The 23154-nt window shown below is 33.6% G+C and overlaps 1 protein-coding gene across 2 annotated transcripts in view; it reads left to right on the top strand.

Annotated features, from left to right (window-relative positions):
- EPM2A (EPM2A glucan phosphatase, laforin) overlaps positions 1-23154 on the top strand; it is a 98031-nt gene that overhangs the window by 31170 nt on the left and 43707 nt on the right. For both annotated transcript variants that reach the window (XM_017503239.2, XM_037729494.1), the window contains exon 2: positions 17307-17481. In XM_017503239.2, coding sequence (XP_017358728.1) covers positions 17307-17481 — 175 coding nt within the window. The remainder of the gene's footprint in view (positions 1-17306; positions 17482-23154) is intronic.

Below are 23154 nucleotides of genomic sequence, written 5' to 3'. Positions count from 1 at the left end.
AGAGATGTGATCCCTAAGATAATATGATTTATCCTCCAAAATTATTTGCTGGAGAAAGATAATGTGTTCCAATCCATCACCGTCACCATCATTTCTTTTTCTCCACTCTTTGCAGCCAGTGGAATCCTGATTTGTCTAGGTAGCAATAGAATGAATCATTATTGCTGTAACCAGTTATGGTAATCTTATTCCTCTTGGCTAGCAATTGGCCTAAGGATGTTAGTGTTACCTAGTTCTGGCTAATGAGATGTGGGAAGGTGAGGCTGTCAGGATTGCTTTTCTTTTTCTCATTAAAAGGAACAGAGGTTTTTAGCTGGCATGGCCCTTAACCCTTCTTCATGTCTAGGACTCCAGACATGATGCCTGAAGTAACCCTCTGAACCTGAGGTTAGAAGCATGACAACAAAGTCGGCATGTGAAGGAAGGCAAAGCAGATGTTTAGGAAGAACTTGGTGTTGACCTGTTCTGGGCTGCCTGGCTTCACACCTCTAGCTATGTAAGACAGTTTTATATTAATATTTGTTTACGTTACTGTTAGTCAGATTTTCTGTTGCTTGCAACCAGACATAGTTCTGAAAGAAAGAAAATCTTCTTCAGTTTTTTCTTATACAACTGTAGTTTATGATTATGGCAAATTTTGGGCTAAACTCACTAATGGTCAGGATTATGCCCTCTTTTATTTTCACAGTTAGAACAACCTAGTTTCTCAATTTTGAAAAACATTTCATCTTTAAAAATTGTGTTTGACCAATTTATTCTTCATTTCAATTAGCTATGTATTTCTAGTTTCTTTCCAGTGCATATGCAATATTCATGTCAGCTATATGACCTTAATATTCATAAAATATTTTTGCCATGGAAGAACCAACGTATGAAACTATCAGGGATGGTTTTTGCAGCAGAACTAGATCAGCTCAAGGAAATGTTTACTAAATTGTTTAGTCCACATTCTGGAAAATCTTAATTGAAGACGTATTTTATGCCAAAATATGTACTTACTATGAAACTGCCAAAATGCACGTTTGCCTAGCTAGCTGGGTTAGGATGGAATTAAATGTAAAATATTTCTCATTGTTCTGAAGAGTTCCAGGGGTGAATATAATTATTCTGTGTTATCTGCATCTAAATGTTGGACACCGTTGAGCTATAGCTGTTAGGGAAGTTATCTCCTTCTGCCTCAGCATTATTTGTGGATTTCAGTGCTCAAAGATAGGGTTTTTTTTTTGTGGGCTTCAAGGTACATGAAATGAAGTAGCAAAATCTGGTTAGGAGTATTTGCTTATACAATGAGACTAATACTAATATATATGCTTTATCTATTTTTAACATATGACTTGGATTTGTGTTCAGGCTATTAATAGGAAAATTTCTAGTTAATTTTGTGAGTGCCGTGAAGAGAAGAAAATGAACTGCCAGTTTAACAACAGCAACAAAAGTCCAGATACTGCCATGAAAATTGTTTTAATGACAGTAGGAAAATCAACATTAAAGATTATTAGACCAATTAAATCAAAATGTATTAAACAAATGAATAAAGAGCTCTGCATATGACATAGAAAGTAAATTGCAGTGTTTACCAAATGTTTCCAATAATACAGAGATGGCATATTTTAATAGATTGATCTCTTTGTTTCATCCTTTGAGTCATGGTATAATAAGCTACCAAAAAGATTTGGTCACTTTAAATCAGGTGGTCAAATCTTTTGGCATCTTTTTAGATTATTACCACATGGAATGAATTATTAATAATTCAATCTTAATGGTTCGAGTCAAGCCTATTAAGAACAATTGAAGTTTCAGATTTGATTTAAAAATTATTTATCAAGGAAAGCTCTGTTATTGTGTTTAATTTTAAATGAAAGCATAATTTCCTGGTAATGCCATTATTTAGAAATTTTTCAGAATAGTCTACATTCTTTGAGATACCATTTTGAAATATGTATATCATCAGGAATCGTTAATTAATGTAAATGCTTTGCATTAAAAAATACCTTATTAAATATGGTAATGGTTAGAGATGTGTAATTCTGTTCTTTACTTTCCAAGTCTTGAAATCCAGTTGTTTTACAGTGCTGGCTATGGAATTCGGTCATTAATATGGACGTTTTGTGGGCCAGTGTTGTCTACCCACTGAAATAAACAGATTTGTTCTTATCCATTTCCTATTTTGAATCATACTCATTCATACATTGTTGTACTGTTTGTCATATGTCTAAAGCTTAACACCCATCTCCTCTATCATAAATCCTTTCTCAGTAATTCTAGCCCATACTGATATTACCTTCTCCAACATACTCCATTTTTAGTTTTCTACATTCATAGAACACCACAAACCTACCACAATTTTTCTCTCCCGGTGAGCCAGTTGCTCCTTAGAATACAACTCAGCATAGCCTTCCAGTCACCATACATGGCAAGTGGCATTTGAGGTGAGGCCTATTTGCAATCCTTTGGTACTCTGTTCATGTTTCAGTTAATATATAGTTTTAAAATTATTTTCAGAATTTAGTTTTGTTTCAGTCACTAATGGCCTTCTATAACTTTAATCAAGAGAAGTCCATTTATTGTGGGAATCATGTTTTAAACTTCATTTATTACCCCATTCTAGCACAGGACTGGATACATAACAAGCTCTCAATCATCCTTGGTTATTAACAGGATTAAATTTGAATGTTTTGCATATATAAGTTTATTCATCTGCTAGGACTGCCGTAACAAGATACCACAGACTGGATGGCTTAGACAACAGAAGTTTATTTTCTCAAAATTTTGATGACTAGAAGTCATAGATCAGGGTGCTGGCAGATTCAGTGTCTGGTGATGCTTCTCTTTCTGGCTTGCAGGTGGCCACCATCTGCCTGTATCCTTTCATGGTGTTTCCTTTGTGTGCTTGAGGAGACAGAGATCTCTGGTGCTTCATCCTCTTCCTGTGGTGCATAACGGCATTAGTACTTCACTCTATGATCGCATTTTGCCTTAATTACCTTCTTAAAGATCCTGTCTTTAAATGCAGTCACATTGGGAGGTTAGGATTTCAATATATAAGTTTTTGGGTGAGGGAGACACAATTCAATCCATAACAATGAGATATTCAATTGTTAGTATTTTTTTTTTTTCAAATGCACCACTGAATTTTGCTTTTACCTTTTTTTTTTTCCCCTACTATGTTTCTTCAAATTAACTTGATTTAAGCCTCCATTTCACCTACGTCTTTCTCTAATCATGGAAGTTTTTGTTGTACTATTTTCTGCTCTATATGGTTTGACAGGTGTTAAGTCTTTCCTTAAAATTCTTAGCTGGAACTGATCAAGGTCCTTCTGGGAGTTTTCCCTCAAAGATTCTCACTGGAGGCTTGGCAGAGAGAGAATCCAAGGCTAAGCTTTGTTAATGGCTCCTTCTGTTTCCTTTTTCTGCACATTTTAAGCTTACCTTTGAGAGGGCTAAGACGTCATACTGGGCTGCTAAACAACTGTCTCAAGGACTTTTGTCTATTTTCTCGTAGAATTTGAAGCATATGTGAATGACCTTAACTCTAAGTGTTGAGAACTAATGAGGCCAAGCTATTATGCACAAAGTTATGAGCCCACTGAGTTGTAATTACTCCATAATTCTAGGAAGTAATTGTCTTAGGCTGAGTGGCTTGTTTTTGACTAAAAGAGCTAGACAGGTTTACACATACAGATGTACAGAAAGGCTGGTGCTTGTGTATCCAAAGTTTCACAATGCTATCTGTAATCAATAATAATAATAATAATAATGAGTTTTCTGCCTTGAAATGTACAACACACACACACACACACACACACACACACACACACACACACACCCCTACCTGTGCCAGATATTTGATTACCAGGATCATTCTATCATATTTTATATTTTCTTTCCTTATCCTCCAAATTCTAACTTCCTTGCCAATAATATTTTCATTTATTGTAGAAAATCTTGTTATCTCTAATACCTGTTTTAGTCATTGCTGTGTGGGTTACTTATTTGTCTTTATAATTCCTATTTTATTGATATTTTTAAGGGAAAAAATTGTATACATGTATGACGTACCATGTAATGTTTTGATGTAAGTATATATGTGGAATAAGTAAATCAAGCTAATTAACATAAATATCACTTCACTTATTTTTTGTGGAGAGACCTTTGAAATGTATACTCTTAACTATTTCCAAATTATTATTGACTTTAGTCACCCTGCTGAGCAACAGATTTCAAAACCTTATTCCTTCGAATTGAAACTTTGTACCTTTTGACAAACAACTTTCTTTTCCCTCTCCAAGCATATCCACTCCAAGCCTTTTACTAACCATCTATTTACTACTATGAAGTAATTGTCTTAGGCTGAATGACATTATGTGTTATGTATCTTTCTGTGCCTGAATTATTAACATAGTGCCATCCAGGTTTATCTACATCATAGCAGGATTTCCTTCTTTTATATGGCTGAATCTATTTTGTATATACACTATATTTTATTTACCCATTCATCTGTTTCATCAGTTTTTTTTTTTTTTTTTTTTTTTCTTTTTTGAGACAGTGTCTCATTCTGTCACCCATGCTGGAGTGCAGTGGCATGATCTTGACTCACTGCAACTTTTGCCTCTCAGGTACAAGCAGTTTTTCTGCCTCAGCCTCCTGAATAGCTGGGATTACAGGTGCCCGCCACCACACCTGGCTAATTTTTGTGTATTTAAAAGAGATAGCGTTTCACCATGTTGGCTGGTCTCAAACTCCTGACCTCGAGTGATCTGTCCACCTCAGCCTCGCAAAGTGTTGGGATTACAGGCATGAGCTACCTTGCCCAGCCCATTCATCTGTTCATGGACACTTAGGTTGTTTCCATATCTTGGCCGTTGAGAATAATGCTACAGTAAACATAGGATGCAGATTTTTTTTTATCATATTGATTTCATTTTCTTTGTCATCTTGATTTTAGTATATCCAGAAGTGGGATCCCTGGATCATATAGTAGTTCTCTTTTTAGTTTTTTGGGGAACCTCCATACCATTTCTCATAATTGCTGTGCTAATATACATTCCCACCAACAGTGTACATGTTCCCTCCTCCCTTATGTTCTCGCCAACATTTATCTTTCATCTTTTTGATAGTAGCCATTCTTACAAGTGTGAGGCAAAATCTTATGATAATATTAATTTTCATTTATTTAATGATTAATAATATTTAGTATTTCTCCATGAACCTGTTGGCCATTTGTGTCTTCTCTTGAGAAATGTCTGTTGAGGTCCTTTGTACGCTTTTACTTTTTTTTTTGCTATCGAGTTCCTTGTATACTTTGGATATTAACCTGTTATCATACAGGTGGTTTGCAAATATTTTTTCTCACTTTATGAATTGTCTCTTCCCTTTATTTCCTTTGCTATATAGAAGCTTTTTAGTATGATGCAATCTCAGTTGTCTACTTTTGATTTGGTTGCCTTTGCTTTCAGGGTTATTTGCAAAGATTATATATTCACAGTCATTTCCCAAATCAACGCTGGAGAGCTTTACCCCTATTTTTTTTCTAGTAGTTTTATAGTTTTAGGTCTACTATTTAAGTCTTTACTTTGAGTTGATTTTTGTACATGATGTGAGATAAAGATCCAATTTCATTCTTCTGCATGTGGATATCCAGTTTTTACAACACCATTTATTGAACAGTCTCTTTTCCCCAATGTGTGTTCTTGACACCTTTGTTGAAACTCAATTGGTCAATGTGTCTGCTTTGCTCTAGTGTTTGCTATCTTGATTACAATAGCTTCATAATATATTTTTGAAACCAGGGAGTGTTATTGCCTCCAACCTTGTTCCTTTTCCTTAAGATGGTTTTGGTTATTTGGGAAATTTTGTGGTTCCATACAAATTTACGAGTTGTTTTTTCTGTTTCTGTGAAAAATGACATTGAGATTTTGATAGGGATTACATTGAATCTGTAGATTGCTTTGGGTAGTAAAGAAATTTTAACAATATTATTTTTTTCCAATCTATGAACATAGCATATATTTCCATTTGTTTGTGTTTTCTTTAATTTTTTTTTATCAGTGTCTTACAGTTTTCAGTATACAGATCATTCACCTTTAAATTGGTTAAATTTACACCTTAGTATTCTATTTTATTTTTGTTGCTGTTGTAAATGGAATTATTTTCTTAATTTCCTATTCAGATAGTTAATTACTGGTATGGAAATCTACTGACTTTTGTATTCTGCAACTTTACCAAATGTGTTTATCAGTTCTAGCAGTATTTTGGTGGATTCTTTAGGATTTTCTCTATGTAAGATTTTGTCAACAAACAGACTATTTCTTTCAGTTCTTCCTTTCCCATTAGGATGCCTATTATTTCCTTTTCTTGATCAATTTCTCTGCTTAACAGTTCTAGTACTATGTTGAAAAGAAATGTTGAGAGTGGATATCCTTATCTTGTCCCTGATCTTGGAGGAAAAGCTTTCAACTTTTCATCATTGAATATGCTATTAGCTATGGGCTTGTCATATGTGGCCTTTATTGTGTTGAGATATGATCCTCTATACCTAATCTCTTGAAAATTTTTGTCATAAAAGGTTGTTATTTTGTCAAATGTTTTTGCTATATTTATTGAGATGATCATATGGTTTTTATTACTTTTTGTTAATGCATTTTATCACATTTATTGATTTTTGTGTATTGAACCATCCTTGTGTCATAGGAATAAATCCAATGTGATCATAGTGAATGATTCTTTTAATGTGTTGTTGAATTTGGTTTTTAGTATTTTATTAAGGATTTTTACATTTATGTTCATCAGAGATTATTGGTCTATAATTTTATCTTTTTATAGTGTCCTTGTCTGGCTTTAGTATCAGGGTAATGCTGGCCTTATAAGATGAGTTTGGAAGTACTTCCTCCACTCAGTTTTTTGGAGAGTTTGAGAATTGCTATTAGTTTTTTAAATAGTTGGTAAAACTCGGCAGTGATACAATCAAGTTTGGGACTTTTCTTTGATGGGTGACTTTTATTATTGATTTAATCTCCTTATGTGTTATTGGTTAATTCAGATTTTTTATTTATTCTTAGTCTAGTGGGTTGTATATTTCTATGAATTTGTCTATTTCTTCTAGGTTATCCACTTAGTTGGCATGTAATTGTTAATGTAGTTTCTTATGAATCTTGTAATTTTGTGATATCAGGTGTAATGTCTCCACTTTTGTTTCTGATTTTATTTACTTGAGCCTTCTCTTCATCTTCTTACTCTAGAAAGAGTTTGTCTCTTTGGTTTATCTTTGCAAAAAAAACCCTCTTAGTTTTGTTTATTTTTAAAATTGGTTTTCTAGTCTCTATTTTATTTATTTCTGCCATAATCTTTGTTGTTTCTTCCTTCTTTTATTCTTCTAACTCTGGGCTTATTTTGTCCTTCTTTGTCTAGTTCCCTGGGATCCTTTATTTGAGCTCCTCCTTCTTTCTTTTCCTCCTCCTCCTCCTTCTTCCTTCTTTTCTCTTCTTCTTTCTTTTTTGATATAGGCATTTATTGTTATGAACTTCCCTGTTAAAACTGCCTTGGCTGCATCTCATGTATTTTGATATGTTGTATACCCATTATAATTTGCCTGAAGATGTTTTTAAATTTCCCTTTTGATTTCTTCTTGGACTTATTAGTTGCTCAGGAGCATGTTGTTTAATTTCCACATATTTGTAAATTTTCCCAGTTTTCTCCTACTATTGATTTCTAGTTTCTTTTCATTGTGGTAGGAAACAATACTGAATATGATTTCAGTCTTCTCAAATTAGTCAAGACTTGTTTTGTGGCCTAAAATATGATCTGTCCTGGAGTATGTTCTGTTTATATTTGAGAAGAATGTGTATTAGTTTGCTGTTGGGTGAAATGTTCTATATATGTCTGTTAGGTGCATTTGGTCTAAAGTGTAATTAAAGTCCAGTGTTTCTTTATTGATTTTCTGTCTAAAAAGTGATGATCTGTCCATTGCTGAAAGTGGTGTAGTAAACTCCACTACTATTATAGTATTGCTGTCTATCTCTCCCTTCAGATTGCTTAGTAACTGCCTTAAATATTTAGGCACTACTGTGGTAGATGTATATATATATTTACAATTGTTATACTTTCTTGAAGAATTGACACCTTTATCATTATATAATGACCTTCTTTGTCTTTCTTTACTGATGTTTGACTTAAATTCTTTTTTGTCTGATAGTCATATAGCTATTCCTGCTCTCTTTTGGCTTCCATTTGCATGGAATATAGCTTTCCATCATTTTCCATCTATGAGTATTCTTACAAGTAAAATGAGTATTTTTTTTAGGCAGCATGTAGTTGTGTTTTGCTTTTTCAATCTATTCAGTCACTTTTTATCTTTTGATTGGGGAATTTAATCCATTTTTATTCAAGGCAATTATGGTATGTAAGGGCTTATCTTACTGCCTTTTTATAATTTGTTTTTTGCTTGTTTCATGTATCATTTTTTTTCTTCTTGCTGTCTTTCTTTGTGGTTTGCCTTCTGTAGTGGTGTGTCTTGAATCCCTTTTATTTATATTTTGTGCAACTATAGTAGGGTTTTGCTTTGCAATTACCATGAGGTTTACATAAAACATACCTATAACAGGCTATTCTAAGCTGATACCAAAGTAACTAAAATCAGATACAAAAGCTCTTCATGTTTACTCCTCCCTCCTACAGTTTATGATTTTGATGTCAAAGTTGACAACTTTTTATAATTTGTATCCCTTACCAATGTATCAAAGCCACAGTTGTTTTTAATAGTTTTGTCTTTTAACTCTCATGTTATAGATAAAATTGCTTCACACATCACCCTTCAATCAAAAGACTATTCTGAATTTGACTATGTATTCCTGATACCATTGTATTTTTTTCCCTTCATGTATTTTATGTTATTAATTAGCAGTGTTTTTTTCTCAGCTAAAGAACTCACTTTAAGAATTCCCATAAGACAGGACTAGGGGTGATAAATTCCTTTTTTTTTAATTTCAGAAACTGTATTCTCTCCTTCCACTCTAGGAATCTGTTTTTGAATGGGGTAGGTTATACTGACAGTTGGGGAGGAGGAGAAGTGAGAAATATTACAGAAGTGCAAAAAACTTCAAATTAAATATTAAAAAATGCTTACCATTAACTGCTTTTTGGTGGTCTCATAATCAGGGTATTTTGACTATCATTTATTCTTGCATAATTTTTCTAGCTGGATCTTCTTTCTTCTTTTTCTGCATCTTACCTTTTCTTCTTGTCAATCTTAACAGCCCTTACCCCATTCTTCCCTTCCTCGATTGTATCTCAGGTCTCCATTTCATTAGAAGGACAGTTTAGTTGTATCTATGACCACTCCCAAACTCAGCTATTTTCTACCATTACATTTTGCAAATATCAAAGGGCCCAACTGGAACAGGATTCATCATCTCAAAGAGGCAGTTGGTTAAAAAAAATATATTTTTGTGTGTGTTTTGTTTTCCTTTGTTTTTGTTATTAGAAGAGATATTAAAGTGCCAAAGAGTTTGTAATGACTATATCATGTATATGCAACTTTATGCACTAATAGATTCTGAGGTGGTAACAGATGGGGCATGAGGGAGATCAGATGTGGGTGAGCCAATAGCTAAAATTAGAGATTAATGTGTTAGAATCAAAACTTATGTTCACATGCTAGAAATAAAACATTTAAAATAATTAAAACCCAAAGGGGATGGATAGTTCAAATAAAATAACATGAATAATAATTGTGAATTTTATTTTGCTTAAGGAGACTACACCTATCCAATAGATATTTAACCAATATAATTTCAAAATTTCTGACTTTATTAAGAAATAAACATATTTTAACCCAAACACTCAAACTTATAGAACTATTTAAAATAATGAGTTAGTTGTGAATTTTTAAATTCTAGGGTTTCTTACTTCTGTGGCTTTAATTGGAGCACCAGACAGCAGGTCTCTTACTCCTGCACATTTACCTTGATGAAGAAATAACAAAGTAGCTAGTATTGTTCTGAAGAAATAGATGTTTTCGTTAATCAAACCAATAATTTTCTACTTTTCTACCAATAATACAGATTAGTTTATTCCAACATAGTGAGCTATTTATATGTTTACTTATTTAATTTGATCTTAGTAAATTTATTTTTAATTTTAACTTTTACAGATTCAGGGGTACATGTACAGTTTTGTTACATGACATATTGCTCAGTGGTGAAGTCTAGGCTTTTAGTGTATCTGCCATCTGAATAGTGTACATTGTACCCAGTAGGTAATTTTTCATCCCTCAGGTCTTTCTAACTTCTCACCTTTTGAAGTCTCTAATGTCTATTATTTCACTTTGTATGTTCATGTATATCCAGTGCCTAGCTCCCACTTGCAAGTGAGAATATGTGGTATTTGACTTTCTATTTCTAAATTATTTCTCTTAGAGTAATTGCCTCCACATCCAAATAGGAAGACAGGAAGTCAAACTATTCCTGTTTGCAGATGATATGATTCTGTACCTAGAAAACCTCACAGTTCTGCTCAAAAGCTCCTTGTTCTGATAAACAACTTCAGCAGAGTTTTAGGATGCAAAATAAACATATAAAAATTATAACATTCCTATATTCCAACAGCCTCCAACCTGAGAGCCAAATCAAGAATGCAATTCCATTCACAATAGCTGCAAATGGAATAAAATACATAGGAATACAGCTAACCAGGGACATTAAAGAATTCTGCCACAAGAATTACAAAACACTGGTCAAAGGAGTCAGGGATGACACATATAAATAGAAAAACATTCAATGCTCCTGGTTAAGAAGAATTAATATTGCTCAAATGGCCATATTATCCAAAGAAATTTATAGACTCAACTCTATTCCTGTCAATCTACCAATAATATGCCTCACAGAATTAGAAAGAACTGTTTTAAAATTCATGTGGAATAAAAAAAGAGCTCGAATAGCCAAGGCAATCCTAAGCAAAAAGTACAAAGCTGGAGACATCACGTTACTTGACTTTAAACTATACTATAAGGCTACTTTAACCAAAACAGTATTGTATTTGTACCAAAATGGACACATAGACAAATGGAACAAAATAGAGAGCCCAGAAATAATGCCACACACCTAAAACCATCTGATCTTTGATATAGTTAACAAAAATAAGCAATGGGGAAAGGACTCTATTCAATAAATGGTGCTGGGATAATTGGCTAGCCATATGCAGAAGATTGAAACTGGAACCCTTTTGTATACTGTATATAAAAATTAACACAAAATAGATTAAAAACCTAAATATAAAAGCTAAAACTATTTGTCTATTATTGACTTTCAGTTTGATTTTGTTAGTGCCAGAAATTACAATCTGTATGATTTAAGTTTTCTAAAAATTTAAAGTTGTTTTATGGTACAGGATATGTTCTATCTTGGTTTATGTATTGTGAACATGAACGTGTGCATTCTGCTGTATTGGGTGCTGTATAAATGCCAACTAGATAGCTGACATTTGTTGACAGTGTTCTTGAGATTTTTAATATCCTTGCTGATTTTCTGTCTGATTGTTCTAGCAATTGTTTTGGGTGAGGTGTTGAAGTCACAACTATAATTCTGGATTTAAAAAATTTCTTTCAGTTCTCTGTGTTTTGCTTTACATATTTCACAACCCTAATGTTTGATATATATACACTTAAAGTTGCTGTGTCTTCTTGTTAGACTGATACTTTAAACATTGTGTAAGTTCCCCTCTCTAGTAATTTTCTTTGCTCTGAAGTATACTTTATGTAATAGTAATATAACTACTCCTGCTTTTTGATTAATGTTTGCATAGTATATCTTTTTCTATGCTTTTATTTCCTACCTGCCTATATAATTGGAAGTGAATTACCTGTAGACAGTATATAATTGATTCACTTAAAAATTACTCTGCCAACATTTTTTTTACTCTGCCAATGTATTTTCATTGGTGTATTTGGACTACATTTAATGTAATTATTGGTATGTTAGAGCTTAAGCTTGACATTTTATTTTTTGTTTCTGGTTATTTTCTCTTCCTCCTTTTTTCTGCTATTGTATGGCATGTCTGATTCATAATTAAACACTTTTTTAGAATTCTGTTTTGATTTACACAAACATATTCTATATGCAGTATGTATTATATACCTAACATCACAGTTGACTGGTCTCTTTTGTCAGTTTGAGTGAATTTTAGAAAACTTACCTCCTTTTTCATTCCTTTGCCTTTCCTAATTTGCAATATAATTGTCTTAAATATTTCATCTACTTACGTGTAGAACCACATCAGATAGTGTTAGAATGTTTGCTTATTTACTTATGTTTTTGTTTACTGTGTTCATTCTTCCTGTTTTCAAAGAGTTACGTTTTGTTTAAACATCTTCTGTTAGTCATTTTTAAGATAATTCAGCTGGCAAAATTCTCTTAGTTTTTCTTCATTGAGCATGTTTTGATTTTCCCTTTTTTCCTGAAGGAAATATTCACAAAGTATAATATTCTTAGGTGACAATTGTTCTTTTTTTAGCACTTGAAAAATACCACTTCCTTTGGCCTCTCTGACTTCTGATGAGAAATCTGCTCATATTAGAATATTTTCCCCTTATATTTCTGTTTTTCTCTGGCTATTTTTTTTTATTTTCTCTGTCTTTAGTTTTCAGAAGTCCAAATATGTCATGTGTCAGTATTGATTTTTTTGGGTTTATGTTGTTTGGAATTTGCTCACCTTGAATTTGTAGGTTTTGCCTTTTGCCAAATTTGGAAAGTTTCCAGGCCTTATTTTCTCAAGTACTTTTCAGCCCTACTGCCTTTTCTCTCTTCTTTCAAGACTCCAGTTACATACAGTTAGATCTTCTGTTAACAGTACCACAAGTCCCTAAGGCTCTGCTTTTTTTTCCTTTTTTAAAATTAAGCCTACTTTTTCTGTTGTTTGCTGTTAGGATTGGATAATTTCCATGGTTCTGTCTTGAAGTTTGTGAATTCTTTCCTCTGTCTCTTGCAGTTCGCTCTTTTTTAGTTGATTTTCTCTTTATTGTTCAGACTGAGGAACTTCTTTTGCTCCACCTTTAACTGATTTTTCCCTTCTGTCACCTCCATTCTATTGTAAACTCATCTATTGAGTTTTTAAAATTTCAAATATTGTGTTTTTTAGTTCTAAAATTACCATTTAATTCCTCTTTTCATCTTCTATTCCTTTGCTGAGATGTTCTTATTCATTTATTTGAAATGTGTTCTAATGGGTTATTGAGGCTTTAAAATCTTTATAGATAATTCTAACATCATTGTTCTCTTGGTGTTGGCATTTATCAGGCATCTTTCTTTTTTTTCCATTCAGTTTGAGATCTTAGTGTTTATTCATATGATGAGTGACATTCTATTGAAACCTGGACATTTTGGGTATTATATAATGAGGCTAGCTCTTATGTAAACCTTCGATTTTAGCCAAATTCTTCTGACACCACTCCAGCAGAAGAATGGAGGTCCCACCTTATTACTCAGGTACCTCACACTGTTTCCATTGATAACCAAACCAAACAGACTCCTCCCTGAGTGGATGGTAGTTCCAGCTCTCCAATAGGCCTCCATTGATAGCTCCCTGTCTGAGAGAGGGAGGAATGCCTTGTCACTGCTTCCCACATGGCATCCACTGATGGTGGGGTGGGAAGGAGGTGAGAGTCTTGACTTCCCACTTGGTTACCTTTGAAACGAACTCAGTGGGAAGGAGGAGGGGCACTTTTTTACTGGTAAATGGAGGTAGAAGTCCACCTTTCCACTTGGACTCCACGACATTGCCAAGGGTGATGCTGAAAGTCTCAGACCTCTACTCATCCTTCTCTGACACCATGATAGTGAGTGGGTTGAGGTGCTGCAATACAGCTTGGCAAACAAAAGTGGAAGTCCGCCTCCCTGCTTGGTCTTTGCTGGCCTGAGTGGGTATGGGGCCATATTTTTTCAGTGGGTTTGACTGGAGTAGAGTAGTTATTATCAAACAGATTTCTGTCTGGCTAGACTTGTCTTTTCATTTGGCTAGAGAGAGTGGACTTTTGTCATGTTTTCTTTTGGCTGTCCTTATGTTATCAGGTCACTGACTTCTTCACATCTAACTCTGGGATATATAAGGCAAAAAGAAAATGGAGGGAACTCAATACTTAGGTCATTCCTTAGGTCCCAGTGTCCATGGATGGTCTGTCTTCTCTTTGCCTTTCAAAGTTATCTTATGTTTGTTTATTTATAATTTTCAGGGTTTAAAAGGACTAGGGAAAAGTACATTTATTCTGTAGTTCTACATGCAGAAATCTCCAAAACCAAAATGATTTCACTGTTCATTTTTGCCATTTCATTAGGTGAAATTAAAAAGACAATAACCCATCCTCTAAAAGGCATTTTAACTATTAGAACATAATAATTCAGGTTACTATCTGTGAAAAACTTTTTAAAGTGTTGCCTAAAGCACAAATGTGTAAAAATCAGTAATTTAAAAAATCATTATAGGAAAGAAGAATTCTTAAGAAGATGATGATACATAAATAATTGTTCTTGACCATTATAATTAATGAATATTTGAGCTCTTCAATAATTATATTTTTAATAGGTAATTCTGTTGTTGTAAGTCAACTGTACTAATGGGAGCCATAGATATTCTTTCATTAAACTAAAAAGTAACACCTGCTCCTAGTAACTAATCCAGTCACCTCAAAACAGTTGAGTATGGCAGTTCCCCTCTATCCAGTTCCATTTTTTAGAAATAACCACTGTTAGCAGTCCGATATGCATCCACCCAGTTTGTAGTCTATGTTTACACTTTCAGTCATGCTCTGCCACTTTACTTAGTCACGCCTATATTTATTTTCCAGCTTCTCTTTCTATTCATATTTTGTAAGTTTATCCTTCTCTCTCTGGCTATAAAACATTGAAAGATGTTCAGACTTCGTTCTAGAACTTTTTTCGCAATTACTATTGTTTTTTTCGCAATTACTATTGTTTATCTTTGTGACTCATCTATGTTCCTATTTCAATTACCATTTACACTCAAATTACTCATATATTTACTTTTCTAGTTCAGATTTCTGGTCTTGGTGTCAAATCAATAACTCCAACTCTGCTTGACGACTCCTTTTGGATATCTAAAGAGAGCTCCAAATCCAACATTGCCAAAACTAGATGCATGATCTTTCCTTCCAGCCTCTTTCAGATTTTACATCTCAGTGAATGGTACCACTGTATATTGAATTATATTCACTAGTGGCTTAGGAGTCATTATTGATCCCCTTTCATCTTCACCTTCCTTTTCCAATTAATTACCAAGTCCTGTGGTCTGCATAATCTTTTCAGTATCTGTGACTGAGCTTCATCATCAACTACCTAGGCCAATATAGTAGTTTCTTAAACAGATTCTCTGCTTCTGATTGTTCTTGAATCATTTTTTTACTCTGTAGCCAGAGATGTATACTCAAAATAAAATCTGGTTATGTTACATGCCTGCTTAGAATATTTCAAATTTTTAATTGCTCTTATGATAAATATTGGAATTCTTAACATGACCTAGCACAGTACCTGTCTCAATAAATATCTGTGAAAGAGTGAAAAAACTTATATTGTTCATAGTATTTTATATTAAAATAGTATTAGTATACACATGCATCTCTGTATGCATCTTTTTTCTTATTAATATTTCTGTTGGATATGTTTCTAGAAGTGAGGTTGCTAGTATAGTTTGGTTTTTATCTATTAAATATGAAGGTTAATAGAGATTTGCTGCAGTGCCTTGTAGTCGTCAAGAAAAAAATCCATTAAGAGCAAAAAGAGGAGATTGATCTAAGAAGATCAGTAATGATTTATTAAGGGAGTCATCCTGCACCTTCTGTCTGTTGGAAGGAGTTATATCTCAAAGAAACACCAAATAATTTAAGGACTTTTTGAGAGTTTATGCTAAGAAAATTTAGGTTAAATATTTTGTAAGACAGCAAGGAGCAAAAACAAATGAATAACATTTTTGTATTCATAACAAATGTGATTTATTTCTATAAACCACTCATGCATTTAGTTTGCTAATATATTTTTCTTACAGTATATTATAAGTAGGTAGTATAAAGAAAGGCATTATTTGAAATGGGGTAATAAAAAAGGTAACAAAATAATGTATGAATTATAATTTTTATAGAAACCAAGGTTTACTAGTATCTAAGACCATTTGGGGTGCTGCAACCTATAGTTTGTAAGTTATTGGTTAGCTTATAAACAATAGAAATTTATTGCTTACAGTTCTGGAGGCTCAGGATCCTAAGATCTAGGCATAACAGATTCAGTGATTGGTGAGCGCTCACTTTCTGGTTCATAGATGGTGACCACTTGCTGTATCCTCACATGGTGGAAGGAGAGAGGGGTTTCTTTCAGCCCTCTTTTACAAGGGAACTAATTGCATTTGTGAGGATTCTTCTTCATGACCTAATCATCTCCTGAAGGCCCACCTCCTAATACCAACACTTTGGGTGTTAGGATTTCAACATATAAATTTTGCAGGGGACAAAAACATTCATACCATAGCAACTAGTGTAATTGATACTGGACAGAATCATGAAATGGGCAAATAATATTTTCAGAGATATGTCTCTGCTTCCTTTGATGCATGGCCCTGGAAGGAAGATGGGTGTATCTTTGTGCATATGACATCAGCAGGGAGCAGCACAAAGGCATCAGGCACCCAAAAGGTGGGGGACTAGGAGGGGCAGTTTGCTACTAGCTTCGCGCTACTAGTTCTGTGACCTTGGGTGAACTAGTTAATCTGTAAGACTTAGTTTCCTCATTTCAAAATAATAACTGTTTTACCTGTAAAGTAGATTGGATGTGATCATTTGTTTTATTACTTGTTAATGCATTTATTTATATTTATGCATTTTTTGGTTGAGCTGATACTAAAACACTTTATTTCTAATTTTAGTCATAAATTTACATACCAGAAAGATAGAAGTGTATAATACATGGGCATTAATAACTTTAAAAACTTTTTGTAGGAGCTTCTCAGGCTGCAAAATGATTCATAATGGCCTCTTAGAGCACCAAGAGGTACCATGAAGCTCTGAATGAGTTAACATGCTTTTTATAACCCATGTACTCAAAGGTAGTAAAAAACTCTGATTTTCATAAGTAACTCTTTACAAATTCCCACTGTTCCGTCTTTCACCCTAGTCTTTTTTGTTTATACCGAGATTAATGCATTAAGCAGCTTTATGCTTATATTCTTCTTGCTATTAATTTTGTATCAGCAACTTTGAGGGTGTTTAAGCAAAACACTGATTTAATTGCTCTGTTTGTCATTTCTTCTGGTTCTAGGCAATGGACCTCATCATGACCGTTGCTGTACTTACAATGAAAGCAACTTGGTGGATGGTGTTTATTGTCTTCCAATAGGACACTGGATTGAGGCCACTGGGCACACCAATGAAATGAAGCACACAACAGACTTCTATTATAATATTGCAGGCCATCAAGCCATGCATTATTCAAGGTAAAAATAGTGCTGTGTTTATAACCATATAAGTAGGACAAGAGGTAGCATTAGGACAATGGAAATATTTACTGTGTTCAAAACTGCAGTGTCTCACTTTGGAGGAGTCTCTAGACCTGTAGGACTTTGAGGAGATAATTACAGTGAATCAGTGTCTGAGCTCTTCTGGGTGTAGATGTGGAGGATTTTTTAATAGAATTTTTTAAATTAAATGCATAACCTGACATCAACATATTTTGACCACATAGTAGCTAACCAATCTCTCTACTTATGTAGTGCATTAAAAATAAAAACTGCCCTAAAATAGCCTAAATTAGTATTTGTATCCTTTATGCTACTGACTACCAGTGAAACAAAAATTGGTATTTCCTTATAAAATCTTATTCAAATAAACATGGTGAAAATACAGACAGAACTAGATTGTATGTGATTATCTGCTTTATTATTTGTTAATATTTTGATTTATTTGTTCATTTAATTCCTGAACCAGGACTATATGCCATAATAAAAATTCCAACACTGAAAGAGGTTGCTAAATAAAAACTAAGGCTCATTATCCTTTCTCCTTTCCCACTCATCAGAAGTGATTATTTTTAACCACTTTCTGGTTAGTTTTTCTGGAGATTAAATCCAAATCTTAAACAATGTGCATATACTTTGCTTGTTAATGTACCAGTTTAAAAATAGCTATTAATTCCCCTCTGTTACACATAAGAAATTGACCTCTCATACTTGTCCTCTCTCCCCACTCCAGTCCCTATCAGGCATATTTTGAAAAGTTTCATTGTTACTTCCATCATACAAATTCTGTCTTGACCCATCAATTTTTCACAGTGTCTCCTGGTATCCTACATTGTAAGAGCAGAGATTTTTTTTTTTTTTTGTCCCTGTAGTTTTTTCCACATCTACTTCCACCTACTAATTCCTGCTTTTAAATTAGTTTTATAATTTCAAAGCTTGTAGAATTTACATTAAACTTAGTAAATGTAAATGTCTTTCACACTGATTATTTAAAATTTAAAAGCAATTGCCAACATTTAAAATATTATGTAGTGTTATTTACTGTAGAACTTACAGTGTTTATACCATACACAAGGAGATGTATTTTCATGTCCTTAAAGAATGTGTTGTTTTGAATAAGACATATAATTAATATAAACAGTTGTGAAGGGTAAGAGAGAGAGAGAAAATGCAGTTTCACAAGAGTCTTAGGAAATTAATACTCCTTTTGAACACATCTTTCTTTCAAACTTCTGGTAGATGTTGGCTTTGCTGATGGGTTGTATGCACAGAATGAGGAAGTGAGGAGTTAAGCATGTCTTGTGGTTTTATGGCCTGAGCTACTGAATTAATGGTGTTGCTGCTTACTGAGATGGGGAAGACTGGGAGATGAGCAATTTGAAGTAGGGATTGAGGTAAAAGTTCTACTTTAGTCATTTTTTGAAGTGTATGTTAGACTACAGGAAGGAAATTGATTTGATGTCAGGAATTTGAGGGAGAGGTTGGAAATAAAAATGTAAAATTGGGAGTTATCAAGACATAGATGACTTTCAAAATGATGAGTCTAGATGAGACAGTAGTAAATGAGTGAAGTATAAAAGAGAAGAAGCAAAAATACTGAATCCTGGTTCACACAATTTAGAAGTCAAGGAGAAGCAGAAGATCCAGAGAAAAGTGGAGAAGGAGTACCTCTTGAGATGGTCTGACATTTAATGAGGATGTGTTTATTGGTTCTTTTAAATAAAACCACATTCACTGAATGAACCCTTTTATTTGAAGAGTCATGTCTTGGGCTCTAGAGATATTTTCCATTGTATAATTATTTCTTGCCCTCGATTACCTTTACTCTTTGTCATTAAAGACACTCCTTAGATGGATGTTGGACCTGTTGGATTTATATTTTATATTTATCATCTTTTTTATTGCTTTATATTTTGGGAGGCTTGTTTTTTTCCAATTCAACTACGAATTATTTTTTTCTTAATTTCGGTAATTGTATTCTTAATTTTCATAGACTTTTACTTACTCTGTTATTCACTTTTTGCATATTAGTTTGTTCTTGTTTATGAACGAATATGTTCATGAATCTTTCTTAGAATACTAATACGAGTTATTTTAAAGTTCCCTTCTCTTACTGGAACTATCTATTTTTCTCCTGATTCAATTGTTTTTCATTCATTTTGATGTTTCTGTTTTTGTGTTGTTAATGTTTTAGGTAACATGTTTCTTCATTGTTCATATTTACGATGTGAAAGATTAGGTTGATTATTGCATATGGCTGTCTTGGGTTTCTTCTGCTATTACTGGCCAGTAATACCTGTGAGAGGTGTTGAGGGCAAGCTGTGTTCAGGTGGACAGATCCTATCTTTCTCAACAGACTCAAATCAGACAACCCACCTGGGTACTTCCTCCACCTTATCCTGAATGAAAAGACAAGGAGGGTCTGTTGTGGGGTATACCTCTCACTCTGAGATCCTTTGCTCCCCAAGGAGATGTTTTAATTTCTAAATAAAGTGTTTCTTCAGCTTCGTGTACAGTATCAAAGCTGTATATGAAAGTGAGAATGAACCTTAGTTCATGTACTCAACTATGCAAGAAAACTTACGTTTCTTTAAAGCAACTTAAGTTTTATATCCAAGTCTCTAGCCTACTTAATTCTCAGGTAATTCAACCTGCTATCCACTGCAGGTATAAATATGTCTATGCTTATAAATATTAATATATTAAAATGTATGTATACTATATAACATATTATATATTAACATAATATATAATAATATGTGTGTATGTATACCTGGAGTATAATATATATTAAATCTAATACACACACACACACACACACACACACACACACACACATACCCCAAGTCCTGGGAATCTTTATTTTTCAACATCTCCATGTGAATTTTACACGCATTAAAGGACAGTAGTTTAGAATAAAAAAGGAATATTTTTATGCACCTTCAGTTGTTTTAGTCTAACTCCCCTTAAAAATTCCATCCACAATTCACCTTCACATGAAACTGGACAAGATGAAAATCTGAATTCAGTTTAAAAGAAGAGAGGCACTTACATATTTCATTATCAAATTGAAAACATCGAATTCTATTTGTTTGCCATGTTCATCTGACAATGTATATGCTAAGATTATTTGTGAATTTATCTTAGCTGCTGAAATAGATACAGACAAATAGATTATATATTAGGCATTCAAACTCAACGAAGAATTTGTAATTACAAACTCTCACTCTTTAGTTTGAAGATAGAAATGAACTTATTCCTAGAATTTTTTTATGGTTGAGATAAGTCATATAAGAATGGAACTGTCAGTATCCTTTATAAGGATAAGGCTTTTTAGAGCATATATATCTAACAATTAAATGTTATATAATAGAATAAATGGTAACTTCATTTATTCAGTAAGAATTGTATAGATTACTCTTTGCAGCCCATGTTGAGTGCTGAACCGTCAGCAATGAAGAGACATGATCCTTGCTCTCATGGAACTTATCCTCTAGTGGAAGACAATATATAAACAGCTGTAATACAGTTAAATAAATGGGACAGGAAAAATCTTTAGTTCAAGGAAATCTTTGTGAGGATGTAGAACTTGAACAGAAATGTGAAGGATTCATTTTCTCAGGAAATTTGGGAAAGGGAATTCAAGGTAAGAAGAATAGTGATATGATTTGGCTGTGTCCCCACCCAAGTCTCATCTTCCACAATTGTAGCTTCCACAATTCCCATGTGTTGTGGGAGGGACCTAATGGGAGGTAACTGAATCATGGGGTTGGGTCTTTCCCATACTGTTCTTGTGATAATGAATGTGTCTCATGAGATCTGATGGTTTTATAAGGGGGATTTTTCCTGCACAAGCTCTCTCTTTGCTTGTTGCTGTCCACGTAAGATGTGACTTGCTCCTCCTTGCCTTTCACCATGATTGCAGGACCTCCTCAGCCATGCGGAACTGTGAGTCCATTAAATCTCTTTCCTGTATATATTACCCAGTCTTGGGTATGCCTTTGTTAGCAGCATAAAAACCGACTAATACAAATAGCAAGTGCACATGTACAGAGGTGTGAGAGAGCAGTGTTAAGGTAGCTGTCTAATTTTCTCCAACCAGGATGCTTTGAGAGTAAAACAAGGTACTTTACATAATTAGCCTGAACAAGAGATATAAAAATAGGACTTTACTGGGAATACCAGGACATATGGCAACCTAAAGAACATGTCATGTAAAAGAGAACATTCTGGTCCTTGTCGATATTTAAATGCGTATATAAACTGAGAAGCACCTGTCCCTAAAGAGGGATTACAGATATCCTTTGATAGAAATTAGTACCCTTTCCATAGTATGATTTATCTAGAGAGTTTTATCTGCTACATTTTAGTTTTTGATTTTTAGCAGAGGTATACATACACATGTTTAAAGAATATATCAGATTCTACAAGTTTTATTATGAGAAAAACAGATCTTTCTGCCTATTCTTTCCCCCACCCAAGCTCCCCCAATTTTGTCTTTCCACAGGCAACCGCTTTCATTTCTTTAAGTTGATTATTTGCTACTTCACTTCAGGTAAATTATACATAATATGATTATATTGCTACTGTTTGGTTTTAGATCTAGGTATTATCTATTGACTATACAACATGAAATATGAAGATCGAGCTCTCTTTTTTTCTCCTCCCACATCCATCCTATTGTTCAGTCTTCCCAATATAGTAATACCATATTTTTCATGAGATCAGTATTCCACATGCACATTCATATGGCTGTGTAAATGCTATTTAACATCCAAAGAGTTTGCAGATGTTTAAATCTCAGGATTGCTATTGAGAAGTCAAAGCGATTATGCCTCCCAATCCTTTTTGTTCATATGTTTTTGTATTTGTTTTTACTTCTGTAAATGAAGAAGCCTGCAGAATCTTTTTATTTCCAATAGTGTGAAATTCCATTCTTGGTATGGGCCCATTTTATCATTTTGCTAAGCTCTCAGTGCAGAAGACTTTAATTCTCTAAAAAAGTAAAATTCTTCAATTATTTCTTTGATAATTTCCTCCCCTTTATTTCTGGAATTGCTATTATTGAAATATTGGATCTATGGTCTGAGTTTTCCATTTTCTTGTTTTTTATATTTTGCATTCCTTATTTTCTTTTTAAACATTTTTTTTTCTTATTACCCACACTGCTATTTCTGCTATTATTTATTTTCAAGGAAAATACGTTTGAGTGTCTTACAAATAGTATTCTGTTTTTATCATGGTTAGATTATTTCTAGGAAGACACCAAGAATTGTTTTTCTATTTAAAAAATAAATTTCTTTTCCTGACATTGTTTTTATGTGTTCCAAATTGTTTTGATGTATTTTTTCTCTTTAGTTTGTGCCTATAGCTCACATTAGAGGGTTTCCTCAGGTGCCGGAAAATTCTTAGTTCTTAGCTTCTTTTTAAGTGTGGGAGTCAAAAGCACTGATTAGAGGCTCTGAGCACATAGGTGGGTGTGTGACTACATGATCCAACTGCCCAATTTAGTTGGGAAACCTCTGATATCAGATCTTTAGATCTTTCCCTCTATACTGCTTTTATTCCCTAGACAAGACTTTGCCAAACTCCTGCTTGGAGGGTGAAGGTCTGTACTGGGACCTGAGCATGGGAGGCTGGCTGAGGGAGTCT

The sequence above is a fragment of the Cebus imitator genome, unplaced genomic scaffold, assembly GCF_001604975.1.
Source record: "Cebus imitator isolate Cc_AM_T3 unplaced genomic scaffold, Cebus_imitator-1.0 Scaffold307, whole genome shotgun sequence".
Taxonomy (NCBI): domain Eukaryota; kingdom Metazoa; phylum Chordata; class Mammalia; order Primates; family Cebidae; genus Cebus; species Cebus imitator.
Note: the sequence above shows the minus strand (reverse complement) of the source record. Positions and strands in the feature narration are given on the sequence as shown.